The 27657-nt window shown below is 49.7% G+C and overlaps 1 protein-coding gene across 1 annotated transcript; it reads left to right on the forward strand.

The window, feature by feature from the left end:
* The first annotated feature begins 5008 nt into the window (after positions 1-5008).
* Positions 5009-27657, forward strand: MAS1 (MAS1 proto-oncogene, G protein-coupled receptor). Its single transcript, XM_060617039.3, has 2 exons — positions 5009-7286; positions 22808-27657. The coding sequence occupies exon 2, from the start codon at positions 22844-22846 to the stop codon at positions 23819-23821; it is 978 nt and encodes a 325-aa protein (XP_060473022.1). The 5' UTR covers positions 5009-7286; positions 22808-22843; the 3' UTR covers positions 23822-27657.

Genomic DNA, 27657 nt, shown 5'->3' on the forward strand with positions numbered 1-27657 from the left:
TATTCTAGAAACGACTGGCTGACGTGCTGAAAATTTAGATTGAATTTCCAATGACACGTTCTCTGAGCCACGTGGACACGTCCTGCCATAGCAGCAGAAGCAACGAGAACTAAACAGCTAAGACTCATGAACACTTACCAGGAGACCTTCCTGCGACTCCCGGTTTCATACCCACACGGCCTCAAGGGGGAGGATGACGCTGTCCCCGTTGCACAGGCGAAGACGCTGAGGCTTTGGGAGGTTAAGAAACTTGCTCAAGGACTCCAGAGGTGAAGTGGGATCGAAACCCTGGACAGCGTGAACACACCGGTGGTATTACATGGGCCTCCTCATCCCCACTGCTCCTCCCCTTTCCCCTGCTCTGTCAGAGGTCTCCTGGGCCCCTCCCTTACCTGCGGGAACTCACGGTGTTAACGTCTGGTTAGCGGTGGATATGGGGAACAAGGCTTCCCTGCATGTGTAACCGGATTATTCCTTGAGGTAGGTTGTGGTACAAACAGCATGAGCGAGTCAGCTTCCACAGTGCGGCACTTAAGGACCCGCCTTCTGGTGACGGCAGGCAGTCAGGTGTCACCTGCCCGAAGCTTCTTGAGACGCTAAGGGAGACCACCCCTCAAATTTAGTCTCTAACGAGGCCGTTGCTAGGGAGGGCCCACCCTCACTGGGGAAGCAATGAGTCAAATGGCGTGGCCTCTCGTCAAGACTGCACACCCAGGTGCGGGGGAACGCAGGATCAGAGGATCTGTGTCTGTAGAGTTGGTGAGGAAAGACCTCTGCTCCTAGAACTTTCTAGAACTCTCACTTCAGGTTATTCCTTTTACAATTCCGGGGTAGCGGCACTATTTAAGGGGTTTGAATGTCACACAGATTAGTGACGACATTAACCTAGGTTGGGCTGAGTTTGACCCAGATCAGTAGGTCTTTGCCCGGTACCCCTGACCTCTCCTTGAAGGTGGAAGTACACTTCTCAGGGGTCCCTCATCTTTGCCTTGTGTTTGGAGACCTTCCTCTTCCTTCACTGTCCACGCCTTTCCTCTCAGCACCTAGGAGCCACTTCCGTACCCCTCCCTTCGCTCCTGAGTCTTCGGACTCAGGGATAGTGACCAGAGGTGATCCAACGTGTCCTTGTCGTCAGAGCGCAGGGAGAGAATATTCAATGGAACGTATTAAAAATCCCTCAATCTCATTTTGGCCCACAGTACAACCTCCCTTTCCGGCACGTTCTCGTAAGAGTGTGGTGGGCTTACCCCTCTCTTGTTTCTCTGGCTCACCTTTATATGGTGAAGGGTCTGCAGGATGAGGAAAGAACGACGCCGAAAGCACAGGTCCAGGACGTGGAGGCCACGCACCCGGGGTCAAGTCTGAACCACCGGATGTTGACTGCACTTTCCTCTTTACCCTGAGTAATGACTAAAGTTGGGGCAAAATTAAGAAGGGTGATCTTATTTACTTTGTCTATTTACACTGTCCGTGGGCTGGACATTTTTGTTTTTGTCTGATACAGTTTTTACAACGTGGGACAGCTGGGCAACTCTAGAGTAGCTACAGATGCCAGAAATATTTAACTATTATTTTCTCGGCTGCAGATGCTGAGTGTCCCTCTTTGGGGCAACGTATGGACATTGAAGCACCACTAACGAGCCCCGTGGAGGGTGTGGAATTCGGGTGTTGTCCAGATTGTTCTCAGACAACTGAAGTGGGTCTGCCTTTTCACCTCTGTAATCTGCCACTGCCACTGTCTGGTAAGTGCACGTTAGGCCACGGGAAGACACCCTGGTTTTTACAAAAGAGAGCTCACAAATCCTCATCCTCTACAACGTGACAGGTAGATGGCCCACCCCACACATACCCCAAACCAACGTGAGCCATCAGTGCGGTGTTGCCTTAGACTCCGGCGAAGGGTTTGCTAGGCGCCGTGATAATCAACGAGACGGACGGTTCCGGCCAAATATCGACCTGGGCTCCACCCTCTTCACTGCACGTCGCACGGAGCCCGATACCTGTCAACGGTCCCGTCGAGGGCTCTCAGCCCCATACGGGCCGCCCGAGGAAGTACAGACCTGGTTCCGTCCCCAAGGGCTTGCAGCCTCACTGGGGAAATTAGACGAATGCTCGAGACATTCTAAGACACTTTTACAACAATTATAACAGAATCATAAAACAACCACTATTTAAAACTGTGATAGCGATTCTAAATATAGTTGACTTATTCCATTTGTTCTTCTGCTCAGCTAATACTAAATGAGGAAGGCATTGCCTCTGCCTCACGGAGCTAAGTTTCGTGGGGCAGACGGACACATAAACAAGTAACTCTAAAAATACAATTTAATAGGTGCTACCATAGAATTTAGAGAACTCTTTTCTGCACGGATCCAGTCACGGCGATTTATTTTTTATTTTATTTTTTTAAATGTTTATTCAGTTTTGAGAGAGAGAGACAGAGAGACAGAGAGACAGAGAGAGAGACGGAGCGGGAGCAGGGGAGGGGCAGAGAGCGAGGGAGACACAGAATCCAAAACAGGCTCCAGGCTCTGGGCTGTGAGCACGCCGGGCTCAAACTCACGAACCGTGAGATCATGACCTGAGTCGAAGTCGGATGCCCAACTGACTGGGCCGCCCAGGCGCCCCTCTGGTCATTGCTATTTAAGCTAGCTGCTTGTGGGAGTCCCAATACCCAAGTAATTGTCATATGGAAGTGACTGACTGGTTTAATTCTCCTTCAGGATGGAGTCGGTTTGAAAAAACATTGTCAAAATCCACAGTCACAGGCAGAAAAAGGATCATGAACATAAGTTTAATGGTGCCCAGATGGACCTTTGACTAAATGAGTGATTTCAAACCTTTTTCTTTTAAGTAGCCCTGTAGTCCACTTGCAAAGGCAGGTCAGATGTGTATCTCCAGGCTTTCTGGCAGGAAAAGAAGAAAAAAAAAAAAAACCCAATGACACACTTGGTGGTATTTTATTGACCTAAACAAGCTGGCTACTGCTTAGGAGAAACTCAGCCACCCCTGTAGCAGAAATCTCCAGAAGGAGACTCTGGGTCTGATGGGAAGGGCGCTACCCAATCCCTACATGAACACAGTTTTGATCTTTTTATGTCTCTCTTTTTTTTCTTTGATAGAGATTCTAAATGCTAGCTGATGAGTATCTCCAAAGGATAATTTAGAAATTACAGTTTTACGAAGGGCCAAAACAATGCTGGCCAAGTATGCAGGGCTAAACCCAGGGTAATATTTAGAACATCTAGAGGAGTGGATAGACTCCATGTCCCAAGGCAATGCTCCAAAAATGTTCTTTCTCACAACTGGATTTTTTTTTATGATGTTTGGACAAGGGAGAGCACATGATTGCAATCTAGGTAAGGAATCTAGAGGGCAAAATGTCTATGCAGCCAATTAGGTGCTGATCCGGAGGACAAGGAGATATTCCACGTGTGCCAATTAGGGAACCTGACTGATGCTTGTGTCTACGCGGACGAGCGTCACACATGAGTGTCCCCGCGGCCCCTCGGCAGCCTCATCCTGTGTCCTTCACATCTCCTCGTCATTCTGCAAAGGAGCTCGTGCAGAGGGTGGGTGGGGGAGAGTCTCCTTTCTGGCACGTTCCAAATACAGTGGGAGGTCTGAGAGGACTCAGGCCTGGGGACCTAGCTTCCCCACAGCTGGGCCTAATCCTCCCAGGGTTCACCCAGGAGGGCGGCTTCTGTCACTTCCTCGTGGGTTTGCTTCCCCCTGTTGTCACACCTGCTGTGGTTTCTGCCCCACCGCGTGGGCCTGTCCACCTGAAGGAAAACAAATGACATGGGGGGAGAAACATGCCGTTTCTCTTTAAGATTCGATGTTTAGGATATGTGTGCTGAAAGTAAAGATCATTACTTGGGAGAGACCCAACCAGTCCCAGACAGGGCGGGCTAGGGGAAGCCTGGAGAAGATTCCCCAAGGCTGATGGGACTCAGATCAGCCTGGGAGAGTTCTGTTCTCAGGGTTTTATCTTGGGTTTTTATCTGGCCAGTGAGATCTGAAGTCTCCTTTGCAGGACTGGAGGGCAGAGGGCGGGACCAGCCCTGTTCTGAGACCCTGTCCATCAGATGGCGCAAAGAATCACTCCAGTCAAGTTTGCAAGTCCCAATCTCTCGCATCTCTGAAGTTGCTCTTCTCCCAAATGGTGAACCCAGACACTTTGTACAAAATTAGTTGTCTGCCACTCTGAGATCTGCTGTTTCCAGCCCAGACTCTGAGGTCTGTCGTCTCCATGTGAAAATGAGTACTCTGACCAGCCCCACCCCCCAGCTATTCTCAGTGTGAGAGAACCTGCTCTCTTGTTTTCTACCTCTTGTTTGTTCTTTTCTTTCTTTCTTTCTTTCTTTCTTTCTTTCTTTCTTTCTTTCTTTCTTTCCTTCTTTCTTTCGAGAAGGCACAAGTGAGCCAGGGGCAGAGAAATAGAGAGAGAGAAGCGGGGCTCATCCAGGGCTCTAGCTCACCTGACATGGGACTCGAACTCACGAACTGTAGATCTGACCGGGAGTCACATGCTTACTGACTGAGCTACCCGGGCTCCCTCTTGCATCTGGCTAACACCAAGGGGAGCGCTGGGCTTTGGGGGAGCACTTGGTGGCTATCTCCCCATCATCATGAGCTCAACATCCAGGGCGAGGCAGAGTCCCTTCCAGAAGAGGAGCACATTCTTGGACGTGAGTGGAATTCACCGGGTATCCCCGGGTTTGGCAATGGGTAGGGTCTTCACGGCATTGAGAGGGTTTGGAGCTCGAGCAAATGCACTTTGGGTCTATTTATGGATTCTACCGCTCATGGGTTGTACCACTTATGGGCTTTCCCTCTTATGGGCCCACTCTGTGGCCTTCTGGGTTGCTAAATTCCACCATCCTTGCTCCTATAATTCTCATCCCCGGGCCTCCTCCAGCACGTTGCCCTGTTGTTTGTTGGGAGAAAGAGGGACGTTGTTTCACCTCGTGGAGGTGAAAGCTGGAACTTCCTTCCACGCTGGCCATTGGGGACCGCAGACTTCATCTCCCCAGGCTCCGCTGGCTCTGTTACCCGTTCTCTCTACACCTCCCTCCTCCAAACTCTCCCTACCTCTCAAGAGGAGGATGATTACTCACAAAGACAAGCCAGGCACAGAAATAGCCAACCTATTTGTGGCTTAAATGCAAGCAGTTTTATTTTTATAGAGAGTTGCCGTATTTTCTCTAAGTAGAAATCATTATCTACCCCAAATGAAACCCAGGCTGCACCTGCAGTGTTTCTGCTTTTGTTAGTGGTGCCGATTAGTCACAAAACAATCCGCGCCTCCTCCCGCCCACTCGGTCTGGGGGGGCGCGGGGGGAAGAGAGCCCCATCTCCGCCGGGCTCCCCCTGCCTCGCCGGCTGCTTCTCTGGATCCTCTGCCCTCACCTGGGCACCACCTGGCCACTCCACCGTCCCGGTGGCTTGTTCCTCATTCGCCTGGTGACTCTCGCCAATTTACAAATTGGGCAACTTGTTCTCTGTCAGGATGGGTAGACTCCTGTGTCCTGCTAGGAGCTGGGAAAAGCAAACCGGTGAGGCCCTCTGTTCTGTTGACTTAAATAATAATGACGTTGGAGTCTCCTTCCAGTTGGTCACTCAGCTCAGGGTTTTCACAGCCCCCAAAGGGACAGGGTGAAACGTGCATAAAATCTGGACACTCCCTGAGCTGCTGAGAAGCAGCGAATGTGGGACAGAGGAGCGGAGTGGATCACTCTGCCCCCCCCACCCCTGCCCCGCTCTCCTTCATCCCTCCTGTCCTTCGGCTGTCTCTTTCCTCCCCGACCGTGACTTTGCAGCCCTCTCAGCGGCCTGGTATTGCCCTCCTACCTGTCTTTGCTGGCATGTGCCCGGCCCCTTCCCACCGACTGCTCCTTCTTCTCTGCCTCTCAGTTCGCTTTAGGAAACCCCGGTTTCTGATTAGCCTCTGGGAAACGTAAAGTCCTCCAGGACCCCGACCCTCTCCTCCTTTGGAACATCGGAACCAGGTAATGCGAGTGCACTTCTGACTCCCCTGGCACCCAGCTCACCTGAGGTTTTGCTCTGCCGCCCGATGGGTGCCCCGAACCTCACCTTATTTTGCCTGTGGCTTGAGGTCCCGAGGGAAAGCCCCCGGTCTCCTCCTTTCTTCTTCCCGCCGGGAGGCCAGACCACAGATCGGGCTGTCCCCCGCCAGCCCCAGCCCTGCGGCTCACTCGGGTCCTGCTGCTTATGAAAGCAGTTGGAGGAAAGCTTCCTATCTGGGCTCCTGAGTCTGCTTCCCCGCAGGATCTGAAATCGCCTTCTCGCCCTGTTTTGATCTCATGGGTCCCACGGGTCCATTACTACTGTGACACAGTAACCACGAAGGGATGCTTTTGACAAGGAAGAGACACTGCCACGAGTGGAGGCTGGGTCTTCACGGGAGGGCTTGGCGAGTCAGACTATCCAGAATTTTCCCGCTTGGCCTCTGGGCCTTTACACCAGGGCCGTTGGAAAGGGAACAGAGGTCAGGGGGAACGGAACTTGATCGCAGGGGTGAGAACGCACACAACGGGTTAGTCTCCGAACCAGGCGGAGAAGCTGTCTGGGCTCCCATGTCCCTCCAGGGACTCCATGGCTGGGCTCCTGGGCTCCCTGTCTCCACTGCGTCGTGCTCACACCCTGGCACGGGCTTATGACTCTGGAAATGCGCTGCAGGCAGGGAGCGGATGTTTACTTATTGAACAGGGTGTCTCCCACTGTGCAGGTCTATATCCACATCTTACCTACTCATTGCAACTCTTTGTGGTAATACAATTGGCTCCATTTCCCAGGCGAGCAAATGGAGTCTCAAAGAGCTTTGCAGAGACCGGCCGTCAGGGACTTAAGTGGTTCTGTGTTCCGGCGACATGCGTGATTGTGCCCTTCCACAGGACGTTTCTCCGGGTCCCCTTTCCCCTCGGCCCTGGCTGGCCCTCACGGTCCCAGGGGGTCAGCCACCCCACATCACCACCAGCTCGTTCCCACTCTGGAGCGGCGTGAAGATTTTCACTCGAGTGCTTCACTGAACGATGCCATTTGAAGTGCGGCTTCTGCTGATAAGCGTGGGACCATCTGCTTGGCACATCTCAAATATTTTCAGCAGTGGGAGAGCGGCTCTGATTTCTCCAGAGAAGGGAGGCTGAAGCCATCCTGGGAGCTGCGGGGACCGGAGACCCCGCAGGCTGGGCCCCAGGGCCCCAGGATGCGAACGGACAGCGTCCCCGCTGCCACCTCTGACCCTCCCTGAGCAAATGGAACTAGTGAGTCTGCACCCCGGGTTTTAACTGCTCAGCTGCCCTCGGCGACCAGAGTTAAGATGTCCCCTCTTTGAAAAGCGACCTCCCCGGGGACTCTTTGCGTGCCGGTCGTTTTTACAAGGGGTTGGATATTCAGTGGGTGGTGACAGACACCTCTGTATCCCCCTTCCTGCCTTTGTTTTGGAAAACTTGCTTCCTCGCTGGGTGAAGTGTCCACAGACATTGGTTTGCAACTCCGGGGTTGAAACTTCCGTGTTGGCGTTTTCTTTCTGACTCGTGGTGGGGGCGAGGCTCTCGGGGTCGATTCGCGAATCTGGTGCGGGCTTGGGAGGGTTCGAGGTCGTTTCGTGTGTTGCTCTGAATGCTAGAAGGGTCGGGGTCTGAAAGGGTTGTTACTATATTTGATTCCTCTGGGGAAGTCACCGGGCTGGAAGCAGTTGGACATGGCCAGAGGCAAAGCTGGATTGATTTTTTTTTTTTTTTTTTTGCCTTTGCTTAGTGGTCACCAGAATTAGTACCTGCTTCTGCTCCTTGTGAAACTCACACGTGCCATCCAGGGGTGGCAAGGCGGCCCTGAAAGCCATCTCCTGTTCCGTCTCATCTTCGATGTATCTTGGCACTATTTCCCAGGCAGGGGTGGGGGGCATTTGGGGAAACTATGTATAGGATGTTGTTCAATTGCTTTGTAAGCAGCAGCGAGAAGGTGGTTAACGAGCCTGCCTCCAGAGCTTTCTCAACCTGGCACCACGACATCTGGACCAGATAATTCTTTGTTGCGGGAGCCGTTCTGGGCGTTGTGGGGTGTTGAGAGGCAACCACTGGAGACCAATAGTGCAGACCTGCCAACCCCCACCCCCCCCCCCCCGCCCCGCACCCCCTCCCCTGAGACCGGTGTTGTAAGGGGCTCCTGCTGTACGTACAATGGGAAGGGAGCAAAAAGTTTTTGCTTCTCTGTGCAGATGGCTCAGGTGGTAGGAAGCTGGAAACGAGGCGTTTAATACCAGGACAGATGTCCCTGTCCTGCACATTCCCATCAGATCCCGTACCTGCCATGGAAATTCCGTCTCACAAATAGGTTTCTGTTTGTCCAGTTCACTGCACACACACAGAAGGAAGAATTTGCCCTTTCCTCGGGAGCTGCGTACCCGGGAGGGCCAGTCTAGGGTCAGGCCTCTCTTTTTGGTTGCGGAGGAACAAAAAAAGGTTTCAGATGACCTCCTGTGGAGCCCCGGTTTTGTTGGTTTTTCTCTTTTTCCTTTTCTTTCCTCCCTCCCTTCCTCCCTTAATCCCTCCCTCCCTTTCCTCCCTCCCTCCCTCCCTTCCTTCCTCCGTCCTTTTTTCCTTCCTTCCTTCCTCCCTCCCTCCCTTCTTTCCTTTCTTCTTTCCTCCCTCCCTCCCTCCTTTCCTTCCTTCCTTCCTTCCTTCCCTCCCTCCTTCCCCCCTCCCTCCCTCCCTTTCTTCCCTCCTCGAAGAGCAGGCTGGGAATGCAGGACCACAGGAGGACTGTGGCCATTGAATGGGAATGTGGAAGGGCATGTTTGCTTCTTAGGACTCTAGAGAAAACTTTGGTGAGCAAATTGCATAGCATTTAAAACTCTTTGCCTTATGCCCCAATGAAGCTGAAGAAAGTCCACAACTCTCTGCCTTCTTTGATTCTCCTTGCTCGTCTATCACCCCACTGCCCATCTCTTCCTCTCACTTTCGTTGGGAGGGAAACACAGGTAGCAATTTCCAGGAGACCCCCCGGGACACGGGCTCTGCAAAGCCCACATCCTTAAACGGCTATGGAAACCACCATGCTTGTTTTCGCTGGATTCTCTATCTCAATTTGGCATTTCCACGAGACTCATTATCGGCAAAGTGCTTTTCAATATCTAGGTTTCCTTACACCCTAGCCTTCCAGAGATACATGAAAATGCCAATTATGCGAAGCAACCGAAGCTCAGAGGGGCCAGACTGCTTTCTGTAGGACCTGGATCTAGCGGTCACTTGGAAAATGGGGCTCTGAGGCAGTGCAGCCTCAGCAGAGGGGGAATAGACAGTCGTCTCTGCAGGGTAACCTGAACACCGTCAGACTTCTCTTTTCAAACATCTCCTTTGCACTCAGACGCCAAATTGCCTGTAGTTCTTTTGATTTTTGCAAGGGGGAGGTGGTGCCCTCTACTGCGATCAGCCTGGCTCGCTGTGGCTTGTGCGAGGTGTTGGGGCCTGAGAGGGTGAGCTATGAGCATAGCGGGACGGCCCAGCCAGGGTGAGGGGGGTGGCGACATGGGGGGGGGGGCAAGGAGGTGCACCCCTCTGCACGGGGGTGGCGGGGACTGGCACCAGGGTCAGGGCTTCTGCTGGGGGAGGAGTGTGTCCAGGGCAGAGGGCAGTGGCAGCGGTGGCCTGACGGGAGGTGAAAGAGCCGACAAAGTTGGGGGAGCGGCCGTGTGGGGACGGGGGCTGGGCAGTTGCAGACACAGAGGTGATTTACCTACAGGTGGGTGGATCAAATAAATAAATACATGGGGATAATGGGGGCCAAGTGTCTCACCATCAGAGAAGGGAGTTAGAAATATGGCGAGGAAGAAGACGAAACTAACTCAGTGGCATTGGATTGAAATCGGAGATGCTGATGTGAATCCTTTGAATATGTATATATGCAGACCTTTGGACAACATGGGTTTGAACTGCAGGAGTTCACGTACACGCAGATTTTGTCGATAAACACCGTACAGTACTGTAACTGTGTTTTCTCTTCCTTTTTTTAAAGTTTATTTATTTTGAGAGCGAGCATGAACACGAGTGGTGGAGGGGCAGAAAGAGAGGGAGAGAGAGAATCCCAAGCGGGCTCCACACTGCCAGCACAGAGCCCGACTCAGTTCTCCATCTCACAAACCATGAGACCCCGACCTGAGCCGAGATCAAGAGTGGGACGCTTAACCGACCAAGCCACCCAGGCGCCCCTCTTCCTTATGATTTAATAACACCATTTCCTTTTCCCCAGATTACTTAATTATAAGAACACAGAGTGTAGTACGTATAACATGTAAAAGGGACTGGTGCAGGGAACATACAAGATGAGCAGCGTGGGGTAAACCATCCAGTGTTTTGGCTTAAAGGACTAGGAATACCAGAGCAGGGTCTGATCGCTGCTTCAGGGTGACTGGGGTGGGTGTGCCTCCATGAGAGGCCTGGCTGCAGACGTACAGAGCTGTGGGCGACAGGGTCCGATGTCCTGGGGAGCTGTCTGAGCTGTGGGCAACAGAGTCTGATATCCGGGGAGCTATCTGAGCTGTGGGTGACAGGGTCCGATGTCTTGGGGAGCCATCTGAGCTGTAGGCGATAGGGTCCAATGTCCTGGGGCGCCGTCCGAGCTGTGGGCGACAGGGTCCAATGTCCTGGGGCGCCGTCCGAGCTGTAGGCAACAAGATCTGATGTGCCGGGGAGCCGTCTGAGCTGTGGGTGACAGGGTCTATGTCCTGGGGAGCTGTCTGAGCTGTGGGCAACAGAGTCCGATATCCGGGGAGCCATCTGAGCTGTGGGTGACAGGGTCCGATGTCTTGGGGAGCCACCTAAGTTGTGGGCGACAGGGTCTGATGTCCCGGGGCGCCGTCTGAGCTGTGGGCAACAGAGTCTGATATCCGGGGAGCCATCCAAGTTGTGGGCAACAGGGTCTGATGTCCTGGGGCACCGTCTGAGCTGTGGGCAACAGAGTCCGATATCCGGGGAGCCATCCAAGTTGTGGGCAACAGGGTCTGATGTCCTGGGGCACCGTCTGAGCTGTGGGCAACAGAGTCCGATATCCAGGGAGCCGTCCAAGCTGTGGGCGGCAGGGTCCCATGTCCCGGGGAGCCATCCGAGTCAGAGCCAGAGGTTTGGTGCCACTAGCATGTGGTCATACTGAATGAGGGGGTTGGACAAGCCCACCCAGGGAGAGTCTATAGGGTATGACGGGAGAGGCTCAGCAAGTGAGCCCAGCAGCCCAAAGGGCCAGGTAAGGAGGAATCCAGGAAAGGACACAGAGAAGAGGCTGCATGCAGGCAGGAGGGGAGCCGGAGGGAAGAAAGTATGTCTGTTTAGGCAATGGTGTCATCTTGGGAACCACAGCGAGAGACATGGGGTAAGAGCCCTCAGCACACTGTGTGTGTGCCGCGGGCAGGGTGAGCGCGATCACATCTGACTCCCTTGGGGAGGACTTTTCTCAAAGCACAACGTGGCGAGCGGCTGCAGCTGATTCTTATTATTTGTCCTCATGAAAGGACATAACCTGAACGTTCCCTTCTGACTTCAAGTATCAATACCTACAAGGGTGAAGGGTGACGCCCCTCATCAACAGAAGTGTTTGCTGATAGTGGTGACGACTCAGGGTCGCTCCGTTTCACAGAAAAAACTGGAATCAGAAGAAACTGAATACCGTGCATCCCTGTTGCGTTGTTATGGCTGTGAGTTTGGCCCTGGGTAGATGGCACAAATAAGCACTTATGATTTTTGGTAAATAAAAAAAAATCTGTCCTCTGATAAATCATATTCATCTTTTGGTAACAATTATTAGCCTTCGATAACAAGAAATAATCTGTTCTTTTATTACATAACCTTTTAAGAACTGTTTACTTGTTTGTTTTGAGAGGCAGGGAGAGAGCACACACAAATGGAGGCAGGGCAGAGAGAGAGGGACAGAGAGAGAGAGGAGCTGAGGTCTGATGCTTCACTGACTGAGCCACCCAGGTGCCCCTAAATTACCTTTTTTGTTTTTGATTTTTTTTCAATATATGAAATTTATTGTCAAGTTGGTTTCCATACAACACCCAGTGCTCTGTTTTTAATTTTTTTTAATGTTTATTTATTTTTGAGACAGAGGGGGACAGAGAGTGAGTGGGGGGGGGGGCAGAGGGCGAGGGAGACATAGAATCTGAAGCAGGCTCCAGGCTCCCAGCTGTCAGCACAGAGCCTGACATGGGGCTCGAACCCACGAACCGTGAGATCATGACCTGAGCCAAAGTTGGACGCTTAACCGACTGAGCCACCCAGGCGTCCCCCCCCCCCCATAACCTTTAATAAAAGTTAATCCTCTGAGTCTGTTAATAAAAACCATTACTGACAATCAAGTTGATGGTGGTGATGGCTTCTGGTGTCATTGAGGCTGCTATTAAATGTCCCAAAGATGCCTAGGTGGCTCAGTGGGTTAAGCATCTTGATTTGGGCTCAGGTCATGATCTTATAGCTCATGAGTTCGAGCCCCGCATCGGGCTCTGTGCCCACAGTACAGACCCTGCTTGGGATTCTCTCTCTCCCTCTTTTTCTGCCCCTCCCCTGCTCTCTCTTATGCTGTCTCTGTCTCCCTCAAAAGTAAATAAATATTTTTTAAAAAGGTCCCAAAAGTTTTACTGGGTGCATGTACAGGTGAGTGAACTTCACACATACGTGAACCGTTAACAGAGAACAGGTGTGGGGACTAGAAACCGTGCCCGGTGGGCCTGGGCAATCTAGGCTCTGGTTCTGGTTCTCAGGATGCTTGCGAGGGAGCTTTGTCACCTGTAAAATAAAGGGCGGTGGGCAGGATCTCCCCGGTGCCTTCAAGCTCCAACCCCCCGCCACCAACAGAGTATGAGCAGACTTGTAACGGCAAGGAAGTGGTGTAATAAGGCTCCAAGCTGCGTCCCTTCCATCTTTCATAAAATACCCCAGTTTCTGGGGGAAAAGAACCTGTCACAACAAATATGATGAAGTGTTATCTTTATGAAGAATTCTCACAACTCAATAAGAGACGTGTAACCACGAAAAAATACTTCGCCAAAGAAGACACAGGGAATGTTAACCATGAGAGAATATCCAAACTCATTAGCAATCAAATAAATGCAAATGAAAACGAGCTACTTTTTTATCACCTACCAAATTTACAAATCAAAAAAAAAAAAATGGAGATGTTGTTGGGTGGGGGGGAGCAAGTTTGTGTATATAGATACGCAGTGAAAAAAAGAAAGCGTTTTATACTTTTCACGTCCGCGTAATTGGTTCAGGTGTTTTTGGAAAGACAGTTTGTTAATATGCTTTTAAAGTCTTCAAAAATATTTATACCCTTTCATCCAGCAATTCCGTTTTTAGAAATATGTCCTAGGGAAATAATTAAAGATGTGTGCAAAATTTGCATCTGAGGGAGTTCATTAGAGAGCTTTGTTTTTAGAAATAATGATGAAAAGTAAGAAGCAACTGGTATATCCAGGATTAGAGGATTCTTACAAATAAATGATGGTTCATCCGAATAGTGACTAGTCAGGTCATTTTTTTTCGGGTTCATGGTGACAATATGGTATTGAGTGAAAAAAAAAAGGCAGGATACCAAAACAGATAAAAAATGCCATTTCATTTTTATTTTTATTTGTTAAAGTTTCTTCATTTTTGAGAGAGAGAGAAAGAGCACAAGCAGGGGAGGGACCGAGAGAGAGGAGACAGTGAATCCAAAGCAGGCTCCGGGCTCTGAGCTGTCAGCACAGAGCCCCATGCAGGGCTCGAACCCACAAACCGTGAGATCATGCGCTGAGCTGAAGTCAGACACCTCATCATTTCAATTTTAAAAAGGACCGTGTGTGAGGCACAGAAGCAAGACTAAAAGAAAATATCCCAACATGTTAAATCAGATTAATTTTGATGAGTAGTTTTATATGTGGTTTTTCCCCCACTGAATTTTCCAAATGTTCTTCAATGAGCACATACATTTAATGAACAAATTGTTTTATAATTAGAGAAAAAGGCAATCACATTTTTAAAAATACCCCCATTTTGCGGGGAGGGGTGTCTGGGTGGCTCAATCAGTTAAGTGTCTGACTTGGGCTCAGGTCATGAGCTCAGGGCTTATGGGTTCAAGCCCTGAATTGGGCCCTCTGCTGTCAGCGCAGAACCTGCTTCAGATCCTCTGTCCCTCTTTCTCTGCCCTGCCCCCTGGTTCTCTCCTCTCTCTCTCTCTCTCTGTCTGTCTCAAAATAAGTAAACTTAAAAAAGAATACTCCCATTTTGTGTTGAGATGAAACCGAATGTACCATGAATTAGCGGCCAAGCCCTTGTCTACAGCAGGGCAGTTCAACCAGAGTGTGGGGCTACTTTGCTCCCAGGGGAATTTGAACTCAGAGAGCACACAGCCACCAGGTCCTACCCTGGCCAAGTCACAATCGGAAAGTAATCAAGTCATTGGGGAAAAACAATCCCCTATCACATTGGAGAGTCTGATGCTTTCAATTCCTTGAGTAGAAAGAGTGGAGGCAGACAAGATCGGGCTATAAAAGGTAAAGTCTTAAAAATAGGGTCCAGCCCCAGGGCAGAGGGGGAGGTGGTAGGGAGTCAGAATCAGGAGCTCCCAGCTACAGGGTTCCCTCCAACTGGGTGTTAGATGGCCTCTCACAGTCTCCATGGTGGGCTTCCATTTCCGGGTCTGTAAAACGAGGGGGTTTGGTCAGATCAGGGGTTTCAGACTTCTTCTTCTTTTTTTTTTTTTTTTTTTTTTTTTTTTTTTTAAGTTTATTTATTTTGAGAGAGAGAGAGAGGGGGGGCAGAGAGAGAAAGAGAGAATTCCAAGCAGGCTCCACACCGTCAGCACAGAGCCCAACGCGGGGCTCCAACTCATGAACCATGAGATCATGACCTCAGCCGAAGTCAGACGCTTAACCGACTGAGCCACCCAGGTGCTCCCCCCCCCCCCCCCCGACTTCATTAAGTGGGAGACCGGCTCAGCTTGATCGGACCCTGGGCTCCAGGCCTGGCCAGCTCTGGGATCAGGATCCCAGGAGCTTTCAGCCCTGATGCCCTGCAGGGTCCCCGGGGCACAGACATGGGGAGGGGTGAGTGGTAGGGCCCCGTGGACTTGTGTGACACAGTGGTTCTGAACGTGGCCTACTCATTAATCCTTAATTTTTCCCCTGTAAAAAGGGGGCAATGACACCTTCTAATGTACCGCTTTTTCTGTAGGGGATCTTCTGCGAGAGGGAAGAGAGGGTAGGAAGGTGCTTCTCGATGCCTCCAGTAGTGCTCACCCTTACGGGTGCCATCACCCAGTCACCTCGAGGTCCCATCTGACCCCCATCTTACGTGGTGCTGGTTACTGACCACGTCCGGGCACAGGGGGCTGTGGGGATGAGCTCGCCTTCCTCCCCGTCCTGTCGCTGCCGCGTAACGGGCACCACTGCAAACACGATCTCTCTCTCTGAAAACGAGCCGTACACACAAAAAAATGATTTGCGTGTCTGGACAGAGCACACAGCTCTAGCACTGGGTTGACACGGAGACAAGTTACTCTCGGGGTGCATCCTGCGCTGCAGATCTTTGTCTTCGCTGCTTTCCGAGAACTCACCTGTGTGTTACTCTGAGCGAGGCCGTTCGTTCTGTCGGTCAGCGACGACCCTTCCACGCTCCTCATCCAGCCCTGCTGCGATGTCCTAGCCAGCCCGCAACAGAGAGGGACGAGGTACAAATGACCGAGGAACCCCGGGGAAGCGGGGGTAGGCGGAGAGCAGGTTGGACCAGCGGCATCCAAGGCCCGTCTTGCCACCTGCCGTCAGCCCTGGAGGGGCTGAAATTCAGTTTGGTCTGGTAAGACCAGGAGTGCAATGATAGCAATGTGTCCTTTATTATTGTTTAAAAATATTTTTCATGTTTATTTATTTTGAGAGACAGAGAGAGACAGAGAGAGAGAGACAGAGAGAGAGAGAACGAGTGCGCACACAAGCGGGGGAGGGGCAGAGAGAGAGGGTTCCAAAGTGGGTTCCAGGCTCCAAGCTGTCACCACAGAACCCGATGCGGGGCTCGAACCCCCGAGCAGTGAGATCATGACCTGAGCTAAAGTCGGACGTTTAACTGACTAAGCCACCCATGCACCCCAGCAATGTGTCCTTTAAAATAAACCCCACTCGGGGCGCTTGGGTGGCTCAGTCGGTTAAGCGTCCAGCTTCAGCTCAGGTCACGATCTCATGGCTCCTGGGTTCAAGCCCTGCGTCGGGCTCTGTGCTGACCCTTCAGAGCTTGCAGCCTCCTTCGAATTCTGTGTCTCCCTCTCTCTCTGCCCCTCCCCTGCTCGTGCTCTGTCTGTCTCTGTCTCTGTCTCTCAAAAATACATAAACATTAACAAAAATAAAAAATAAAATGAAATAAACCCCACCCTAACAAAATCATGTGGAGAGCTACCATTAGTTTTTACTGAGAATTCATTTTTATGGGATTTTTATTAGCTTTCTAATCACATCACAATAAATAACGGCCTCGGGATTTTTGCGATTCAACACGTTACACTTTGACCACTGAAGAACTTCCTATTAACTGGCATGTCCTGGGCTGGAGGTTGTGGCTTTCTCTCTTGGGTGCTTTCCTCAGGACCACTGCGATGGGATTTATTTCTTGGAATAATTCAGGAAGTTTCCATTGGATGCCTCCCGTGTGCAAGTGCTAGGGATTCAGACGTGAATACGATAAAACCCTGTTTTCCATGAGTTCGCAGGTTAGTGGAGGAGATACGACTTTAACTCTGCTCTAAGGAGCAGTGTCTGGCCACGGAGGCAATGAGTGCGTGACTCCAGAGTGGGCGAGGGGAGCACTGGGTGGCTGGCGCAGGGAACAAGGGGGCCAGGAGGTGAGGAGATGCCTCCCGAGGGTCCAGGCCAGGGTCATGGGAATGGAAGACGGGCAGGCCTCTGGTTGTTCCTGCATTTGAAATTCACAGTCAGGCAAAAAAGCACAGTGATAAATAATGTTCTAAAGATCTCCCGTGTGTGTCTATTACCTTTTGTTTAATGAAGTTCTCTTATTGAAAAATGCAGGCCCTCGGGAGCAGGGCACACAGCGACGCGGACCCCCGGAACCTGCCCTGACACGCCCTTCCCACACTTCGTTCGTAGTGCTCTGCACCCCGAGCTCTCTGTTCCCCACACTGTTCAGGCCGCTGTCCCTCCCCACCCCCACCCCACGACCCGGTCCCGCTCTCAGACACAGACGCAGCCCCATCAGATGGAACGCTTAGTTCACTGACCCTTCTTTCTCTTGTCCCCTTCATGGTCCCTGAGGCCTGACTGCTTTTTTTCTGAAATGTCTCTGGAATCTGTCCCCTCCTTATTTCTCTGTAGGACTTCTCAACAGCCCCTGCTGGCTTCTTTGCCCCATCCATCTTCCCCCTCTATCCAGCCTTTAGACTGGGACCAGGGTAATCTTTCTAAAACACTGCTCAGGACATATCCCAGCCCTGTGCTGAAACCTTTCATGGCTCCCTAGTGCCAATGCCGGAGGGTGTCAAACCATGGCCCATGGCCCACCCACATCAGAATCCCCTAGGCTATGAAATTGCAGATTCTAGGGCCCCACCCCAGACTTTCTGAAACAGCGGGGTCTTAGAACTTGCATTTTTAATAGGCAATCCCAGGAAAATTTTAAGTATCAAGCTAGATAAGCAGAGCCTGTAGAAGAAGCCTGATGTTTAGAGAAGCATCATAACCTGGCTGTCCATTCATTCATATCCTTGCAAGGTCATGCCTCTGCCCAGGGTCCTCCAGACTTCTCAAACCCCACCCCAACATCCTAGGCCCTCCTGCCTCCAGACTCTGTCCATCGGTTCCTTTTTCTTTTCTTTCTTTCTTTTTTTTTTTAAATTTATTTATTTTTTTGAGGGTGGGGCACACAGAGAGAAGGAGAAAGAGAATCCCAAGCAGGCTCCACACTGTCAGCGTGGAGCCCAATGCAGGGCTCAAACTCACAAACTGTGAGATCATGACCTGAGCCGAAATCAGTCGGACACTCAACTGACTGAGCCACCCAGGCGCCCCTGTTCCTTTTTCTTAAAATGCCTTTCTTCCCTCCCTCAGCTACCAAACTCTTACAGACCCTTCAAGGCCCAGCCCTGGAAAGCCCGAGACGCTGCCTCCTGCTGCACGTCTGCCTGGCATGTGGTCAAGTTCTCCTTCATTCCCTTTCCTGTATTAAATTAGGTTTCGTTCTGCCTGTCTCCCCTACAGTACGGTACTGAGGGCCATGTCTTATTTCTTCATCCTTAACACTTTGTAAAGTGACCAAAACCTAAATGATGAAAAATGGAGAGAGGGTGATCTGTCTCCAGAGAGTGAATTTGGTTACTTTGGTTTGACTGTGGAAGAAAAATGCAATTCGATCTCACGTATCGAAATGCCTTTCCTAACTGGCTTGTATGCGCAGTATATGACAACAATCCCGCACATAATGAGTAGCTGAAGAAAGCTGAATGATGCTGTGGTCTGTCACATGTTCCAGGATGTGAGCCCGAGTGAACAAAATGTTCTTATCAATTTCCTTAGGAATGCTGATGAGAATTCAATTAGAAATTAGAAAAGTTCTGATTTCACCTTTCTAGTCTTTGGTTTACGTTTGTTGTTAACAGATGAACACATTTGGCTTCCTTGTACAAGGTATTTTGGTTTTGTGATGGTTCGCAACCTGGGCTGTCCAGTATGGTGGCCACTGGCCACACGTGGCTGTTGAGCCTGTGAAACACGGCCAGTATGATGGGAGATGTGCCGTAAGAGTAAAACACACATGGGGGTTTAAAGACTCACTGTGAAAACCAGATCGTAAAATATTCATTAATATTTTTTATATTGATTACATGTTGAAATAGTATTTTGGACACACTGGGTCAGACAAAATGGTTATTCACATTCATTTCACCTGTTTCTTGTTAGTTTTTTGTATGTGGCTACTAGAAAAATTTAAATTAGACATGTGGCTTACATTATAGATCTACTGGATGGTGCCAATCTAGACCCTTCTTACCCTCTACCTTTTTCTATTCCGGACTATTCTGTTTCCTCTTCTCTGCCTCTAAAACATCATCCCCAACAACAAAATCCCCAGCTCTGAAACACCTGCCATTCAACTATGTTACCTGTGACCCTCCTCGTGGTGACCATTTGCACACCCCCAGGTTGTGCTCCCAAATTCCGGGAAGATCTTAGCACCCTGGCTCAGTCTTTTCTTTTCTTTTCTTTTCTTTTCTTTTCTTTTCTTTTCTTTTCTTTTCTTTTCTTTTTTTTCTTTTCTTTTCTTTTTTCTTTTCTTTTCTTTTTTCTTTTCCCTAACCATATTCCACTATTTCCTAGTCATTTCAATGTTCGGGCAGGTATTTCTTCTAAAGCCCTGGCTCCAGGTCCTGACCTCATCTCATATGACCTTGTCCCCCACTCTCCCTCAGCCGTTCCTTCCACCGTCATGCTCACTTGTCAATAGCGAAAGCCCCCACACTGCACTGCCTTGGTCTCAAGCCTCCCTTTCTCCCACCCCCATAGCCTATTTTCCAGTTGCCTGCCTTTAGTACTTGGGCTTCAAAATCCTCTGATAGCACCGGGATCTATCAGATGGCTCCTATGTCCTGGTCACTGTCCTCTCTCTCATGACATCACCTTTCTCCCAACCCCGTTAAGGTACCACAGTCCGTCATTGTAGCCATTCCCTTCCGTGTGGTGTAATCCCATTGATGCCTCTCCTTCCCACACTGCACCAGCCTAGTAAAACCCTAGCCCTGGCTAAATCCGACTTCCGTCCTTCACCACGTGCCCACCTGGACAGCTGAACTGTAGCTGGAGAAAGGCACATGTCATGCTGAAGTTTTAAATTCATGAGCACCAGCCTAGGTGGGCTCTAAGTTTTGCCTGAAATCTCACTCTTTGTGCATTTCCTTATTCCTTTCCCCCTTTCCCTGAATTATTTTGAGTGCTGCCCTCTCTCCTTAAACTGTCCGCCTCTCCTCACTCTTAGCTGATGATCCGGCTTCTATCTTTGCTGAAAAAAAGAGACACTGTACATTCAGTAGAGAACTTCTTCCACTTCTAACACTCCTGCCGTCAGCCTGCCCGCCTAGCTGCAAACCCTGCCTTTTCTTCTGTTCTGATGAATCAGTCATGCTACCAGTGAAAGCCCGCAGCTCCACCAAGCTCTAGACCCCAAAGCCATGAATCATCAATGGTTTCTTTCCTCCTGGAAAATTCTTATTAGCTTATCAACTCTCCCAGAACTCCCGCAGCCCTCTCCAGTTACCGCTCCATTTCTGCTTGAATTTACATTCAGGTTCCTCAAGAGGGTTGTCTATACTCACGGTCTGCACTTTCTCCCCTCCCATCCTCTCTGGAAGCCATGTTGGTTAACCAGGCTTTCGTTTTCTCTACTCTGCCGAAACTGCTCTCCTCAAGGTCAACAATGACTCTGCTCTAGCGGTCCATTCCCAATTCTCATGTAATCTGAACTTGGACCAGATGTTAGCACAGTTGAAACACCTTGAGCCACCTTTGCTCCCTGGACACCACTTTCCCTCGGCTGTCCCTTCCCTCTCTGCCAGATCCTTCTTGTTTCTTTTGCTTTGTTCTCATCTCCCCAGCCTGTAAACTTTGAAATGCCCCAAGGACTGGTCTTTGGACCTTTTCTCCCTTTTAATTACCTATATTTCCTAGATAATCTCGCTTAGCCTCATGATTTTAAATCTCACCTGGTTGCATACAATACCCGCATTTTTATCCCCAGCCTCTGCCTGTCTCCCCAACTCCTGATGCTACTAGACATCCTATTTGGCTATTCCATAGGCATTTCACACTTAATATGCCTTTCCTAACCTATTCCACCTGCACCCTGTCCATTCATCAAATGGCTTAAAACTCCTTCTCTCTCTACTAACACATCTCAGCCATCAACAAACTAAATTGCATCCAGAATCCAACCATGTCATGCTGCCTCACAACCACATTCCGGTTCGTGCGTGGTCCATGGTTTACTTTTCTGTGTGGCACTTATTAGGACCCGGCATCTTTGTATTTGTTGTTGCTGTTTGGCTATTGACCACCTTCCTGGTGGAAAATAAACTCCAAGAGGGTAGTGCTTCGTTTCATCCACTGCCGTGTCCCAGCATGTAGAACAGTGCCCGGCAGGAAGCTGGCACTGAATAAATGTTTGGTGAATGAATTTGGGGAACGCGACTGTCTTATTTACAAACTTCTAGCAAAGGCTGGTCTCTACAGCAGATCTCCGGCCAACTGTGCCATGGTATTCTGAATTCTGGTCCTTGTGTTGGGCTCCTGGGGGTATTGGGTCTATATCTTCTGTTTAATTAGGCAATGAAAGGAGAGCTTGCCCTAGTAAAAATAATTTCCCATCCCTTATCAGAGCAGCTAAGGGAAGTGTTAGGAGATGGGGGATGGGGACAGTGGAGGCAGAGGGCCCCTGGGTTCCTGGATCACAGCTCTGGGGAGGTAACTGTCCTTCTCAGCAGGCTGCCTGCTCATCTGGGTTTCAGGCACAGCTGCACTGAGCTCAAAGCACGAGGCCGTGCCGATGCTGGACTTGTGCTGACTCAGTCCCAAAATATCATGTCATTGAGATGTGCAAACTTCATAAAATATCGCATCCTGTACTGTTCTGCCTCAGGGAAGCTTGTGAGAAAAGGGCAGATTTCTATTAATTTAAAATATTGGTTTGATCAACTTCCTTAAGGTTAATTATTTTGCACTTGTAGGGACGCTGGCCTACAAGGTCAAAGTTCAAAAAGCAAAGAAGGAACAGTGTTTCACAACTACCATCAAAATGACAACGATTTCATGACCACAACAGAAGGTCAAGGACAAGTTAAACTTGGCACCAGGGCGAGGGTATCTGTGGCTGCCTACCTTGTCCTTTGTCGAGGGGGAGGAAGTGGCATCTGTGTGTTTGTTAAGTAACAGGATGAGGGCAGGGCCTGTGCATACATTTAGTTCACAATTCATAAAAGTGTGATAGAAAGTTTCTGAGAATCTTTGCTTTGCAGTCTCAAATATTTAGCATTTTTATTGGTTTCAAGTGAGTGCTTTGTTGAACATCAGTAGTGTTTTCCTGCATGGTCTGGCCTGTGCCTTGTGGGGAGACGACCACACCTCGCAAGGGCTCACCATCTGCCCCTCAGGGCACGTTGGCTTGCACCACACACCTAGGCTGGATAGGTGTCTGGTTTTGCCACAGGTATTGAAACCACATAATACAAAAATGCCTTCTAATTGTTCACACTTTCAAAAATATCAGAACACTGTTGAACATAATTTGGATACCTCTTCCCGATCATTTACGCATTGCTTGTGGCACTTTCTGCATCAAAAAAATAATAACAATGACAACATGGACCACACATATATTTTATCTTTGCATGTGAATGCGATTAATCTGGTTCCTCAGGATGGGAGACAGAGTGATGGGAGATGAATGATTTTCAAAATACCATTCAGAAAGTTGGGCCAGACGGGAAATGGACCCCAAGAGTTCTGCCCCGCTCTGCTTTGCTGGATCCCTGTTGGCCCTGAGCCACAAGCAAACAATAATACAGGATTAAGGGCTATTGGAGGATCAACAAGTCATTAAGTCAGTTCTCTTTTCTGCAGAAATGTCTAGTTTTATCATTGTCAGAGAGACAGTTGTACAGTTTAAACATATTTGTTAGCAACATGAAGTTTATGACCCATAGCTGAGATTCTCCCTGCTACCCCAATGCATCACTTTTCATGGTGTGTTTTTGTTTTACTTGTTTATAGAAAATTACCTGAAGAGCCCCTGCCCCCGGCCTCCTCATGGAGGTGTCGAACATGACATCGTCCGTCGACGAGAAGTCCACGAACACCTCGACTGCCAGGAACACCTCGGTCGGGGACCTGCATCGGGAAATCCCGGTCGTGCACTGGGTGATTATGAGCATTTCCCCTCTGGGCTTTGTTGAAAATGGGCTCCTCCTCTGGTTCCTCTGCTTCCGGATGAAAAGAAACCCCTTCACCGTCTACATCACCCACTTGTCTATAGCAGACATCTCACTGCTCTTTTGTATTTTTATTCTGTCGGTCGACTATGCTTTAGATTATGAGCTCTCTTCTGGCTATTACTACACGATTGTCACATTATCGGTGACGTTTCTGTTTGGCTACAACACGGGCCTCTATCTGTTGACGGCCATTAGCGTGGAGAGGTGCCTGTCTGTCCTGTACCCCATCTGGTACCGATGCCATCGCCCCAAGCACCAGTCGGCGTTTGTCTGTGCCCTCCTGTGGGCACTGTCATGCTTAGTGACCACCATGGAATATGTCATGTGCATTGACAGTGAAAGACAGGGTCACTCTCGAAGTGACTGCAGGGCGGTGATCATCTTTATAGCCACCCTGAGCTTCCTGGTCTTTACTCCTCTCATGGTGGTGTCCAGCACCATCCTGGTGATTAAGATCCGCAAGAACACGTGGACGGCCCATTCCTCAAAGCTGTACATAGTCATCATGGTCACCATCATCATATTCCTCATTTTCGCCATGCCCATGAGGCTCCTCTACCTGCTGTATTATGAGTATTGGTCAGCCTTTGGGAACTTGCACGACATTTCTCTTCTCTTCTCCACCATCAACAGCAGCGCCAACCCTTTTATTTACTTCTTTGTGGGCAGTAGTAGGAAGAAGCGGTTCAAGGAGTCCTTAAAAGTGGTTCTGACCAGGGCTTTCAAAGATGAAATGCAACCCAGGCGCCAGGAAGACAACAGCAACACCACCACGATTGAGACTGTGGTCTGAGCACGGTGGCAGGGAACAGTGGACAAGATGGTGGGACACAGATCATTTGTGCTTTGTGCTTGGAATACCTTCCATATGTCCTAAATAAGACACAGAAGGACACCCATCCCATGTGCATGAGAGACTAATGAGGAGGCTAGACTGTATTCTTGTACTGTATCTTCTGAAAAAGCCTAAAAATGTGTCGGACCTCTATCATTTCTGTACCTATAAAAAAAACATTTTGTTCCTCCTCAGCTTTTCCAGCAACATTTCCCCATGAACTGTAGAAACTACTCTAGCAGGAAGGTTTACAGATGAGTACAGGAAAAGTTAATGAAAGCACTTGCTGGAACTTGAGAAGGTGGAGCGATATGGCAGGAAGAACATGGGCTTTGGAGTCAGACCGACTCTGTCATTTGCTGCCTGTGTGACCTCAGGCAAGTGGTTTGACCTCTCAGAACCCCATTTCCTCTCTTATAAAATGTTTAATAGTAATAGTCCCCAGGCTTGTAGTGAGGATAAAATGGGGAGATACAGTGTGAATAGCGCTTGGCACATTGTCAACGTTCAATAAATGTTAGTCTTTTCCTCACTCCTTGAAGTGGAAGAAGAAATACACTCCTCTGATTTGTAACACGCACACATACATGCACGCACGCGTGCACACACACACACACAGCTCTATTATATACAAATATTGCTGTGTGTTTTCAAATGTTAAATGTAAATTTATGAAGGTCTTCTGTCTGCTTGAAGCGTGAAAGCCTTTCACAGCACGGCACCTCTACTGAAAACATCTGCAGATGTTATAACATCCAACTAGCCATGTGTTAGAGCATCATCTGAGGTTGTGAAGAAACACATTTGGCCACCAGTAGAGGAGTTTCACATGGCTTTTCCTTCCCTCTGTGGGAATGCTTGATGTAATGGAAGTCCGTTGGGAAATCCTTTGCTTGATATAAGTTTTCATGAATGGAACTCAATTCATGACTTTGTGAGGGTGATTGTGCTTTTGGAGCCTCCCATCCCACCCCCATGAAATGAAATGATGAAGTGATGGGTTATTTATGGCCACAAGGTTCTCACCTGCAGCCAGATGCAGGTTTCTGTGCTTCAGACCTCCTCTCCTCCTGAGCACTTCTTTGCTCTAGTCTTGGGAGAAGGCACCACAGCAGGGGCTGATGAGAGTGGCCACATCTCGGAGGGGCCCTGGGCATTTTTCCCAAGAAAATCTTTGCAGGGCTTTGTCAGTACCTTAGTGCTCTGCTTGCTTGCCACGACTTATGTCTGAGTCTTTACAGTGTGTCCTGGGTTTCACCCGTGAAACCTACTGTGGCCCATAGACTACGTTACTACGTTTCATCTCATTCTGCCCCTTCTAGGTGCCCCATGAAAGTGGCCATGCTTTGTGTGGGTCTAGGGGAGTAAACTGTTCACTCCCATAAATGAGCCCATTAGGATTTGTCTTAACCATTTGTCTCCGAAGGGTCAGAGACGCTGTGATGAAAGGGTTCTCTGTTGCTGTCTGCTTCATCTCCATCTTCTGACTTTGAAAGAAATGACTGCGTGTGAGCTGATCATGGGGGCAACTTCATTGGGGGAGATGATTGAGTCCCTCCCGCCCAGCCGACTTTGGAGGCAAGCGACTCTTCTATGAGGGATGACATCTGATTCAGAAACCAGGCAGCTTGCTTTCAGGAGCCCAGATGGGTGTGGAGCACTGACATTTAGAATGATCTTGTTTTTGATGGAAAACAGAGCATCTTCCCTGGGACAGAACAGAATACGGAGGTCAGAGCTCTCTCCTCTGTTTGCCACCATCCCCCCAGTGCTGTGCTGGCCTCTGGGGCAATAGAAAGGGATCTGCCTCATCTCATCTCAAAGGGATATTTGGTCTCAAAGAGGAACCTGAAGACCCATGGGAAACAAGGAGTTTTCGCCCACGGAAAATACGATGAACTCATAAGAAGCCTTCATCAATTGCCTTCCTGCAGATAAGGTGGGGAAATTGAATGTGACCATAAATATAAAAATTCTTCTGACCTTTTAAAGAGCAAGGCCTGGCAAACAGGTAGGATTCAGTTTGTCAGTGTTGTAAGGACGAATTCCTCTCTCTTACCTAAACCCATTCCCTAAAGTGAACTATAAGATTAAAACTCAAGCAAGAAGATTTAAGTCAATATGCATATATGGAGAGTTGACTAGCTAATTTGTACCTCTTGTGCATTTAGACACTTGGCCTGAGTCATTGTAGGCCAGGGGGTGCCGTTTCTGAGAATTCCCTGAGCCTGGGAGGAGCATGTTCAGATATAATGACTGTCCTTGATGAAGGGAACAAATATGCCTGGACGGTCTGCTCTGCCAAACTCCATGATGTGAACAAGCCCCTGTGTTCTAGAATCAGAGAGGAAGACACACACGTGTATCTACAGCTCCAAGATGGGCACAGATCAATGTTAGGGGAGTGTTCTAAACAAAGTGGTGTTGCCATCAAGAGGAAGGTGAAATCCCACCTCGTGTAGTAAAAAAGGAGTGTTTCATGGAGGTGTCCTTTGGTTGCTTGAGGGCAGGTAGGATTTCAGTGGGTCGGGGAGGAGGGGATCCCCAAAAGAGTGCGGCACGAGCAAAGGCAGGCGGTGGCGAGGGAGAAGCAGGGCCAGTCGCTGTCACTTGTATGGGCTGGCTGGAGCAGCAGACCTTGGAGATCCACATGGTCCTGCTTTCCACCCCACTCCTCTCTCTTTGATGCCGTTGTCTTTGGTCTTCCGTCATCATATTCTTCAAGATTCTTGGAACAGAGTCCCTGGGCCTCCTCTCCACACCCATTCTTACTGACATCCAGCCTGGCCGTGGGTGGTGGTCCAATTTCGTATCGCCACAAGTCCCCCACTGGCCTCCATCAGGTGGCGAGGTGACCCGGTGACCTCAGCTGTTCTCCTTTCTGGGCTACACTTGAGCCTTACAACAACTCACCAATCTACTCCCACAAACAAAAATCCCACAGGTCTGCCTTCTGACCGTGATCTCCTGTCCTTCACATCATTCACTTTCTGACCCCCACTGCTTTGAACTTCTACCCACTGAGACCACCTGTCCCTGACCTCTGTGTCTGCCACATCTATGTGTCCCCTCTGTGTCATCTCTGTCTCTGTGCAATGAGACCTCTGGTGTCCCTGACACAGTCACTCTCACTGTCCCCCTTGATTCCCTTGCCCTTGCCCCCTTGCTCTCCCATTTGCCCTTCGTCTGGTTGTCCCTGACCCAAACCAGGCTGCCGAGCAGCACAGAGAACCCCGGCCATTTAAGGAAGGAGCAGGGAAGGGCAAGGGAAGAGGTGGGAAGCCTCTAAATCTGTAGGCTAGGATTCAAAATGAGAGCTGGAGGGAAGGTGGCCAACCAGAACTCAAGAAAAAAGATATTTTCAAGAAAAGTGTGAGCAGTGTGTCCGGTGCCACAGAAGGTGTAGGTAGAAAAGAGCCCATGGGACACGGCATTGTGGAGGTCACTCGTGGAGGAGGGCTTCTGCACAGTCAAGGTCTTAACAGCTTGGTCCCTCTTCATGAATCATGCCCTGGGCAGCTCTTCCAAACCCTCTCCCTCCTCATCTCTCCGTCTGACACCTTTCTCCCCACTGCCACTCTTTCCTCACCACCTTGCTTCATAGATTACTGAAAGCCAATCAAGGCCATTAGGCAACAACTCTCCAAGGCTCTCCTCTGTCCAGGGTGACCTCATCAACATTGTCCCTTCTTTCTCTCTTGCCTGAAGATTTCTCTCCCCTTCCACATTTTCCTGTCCATTGCTCTCTCAGATAGTCGTCTTACTCCTGTATTAGCAACCAATGTTACTTTTTA

This window comes from Panthera onca, chromosome B2 (genome assembly GCF_046562875.1).
Source record: "Panthera onca isolate mPanOnc1 chromosome B2, mPanOnc1 haplotype 2, whole genome shotgun sequence".
NCBI lineage: Eukaryota > Metazoa > Chordata > Mammalia > Carnivora > Felidae > Panthera > Panthera onca.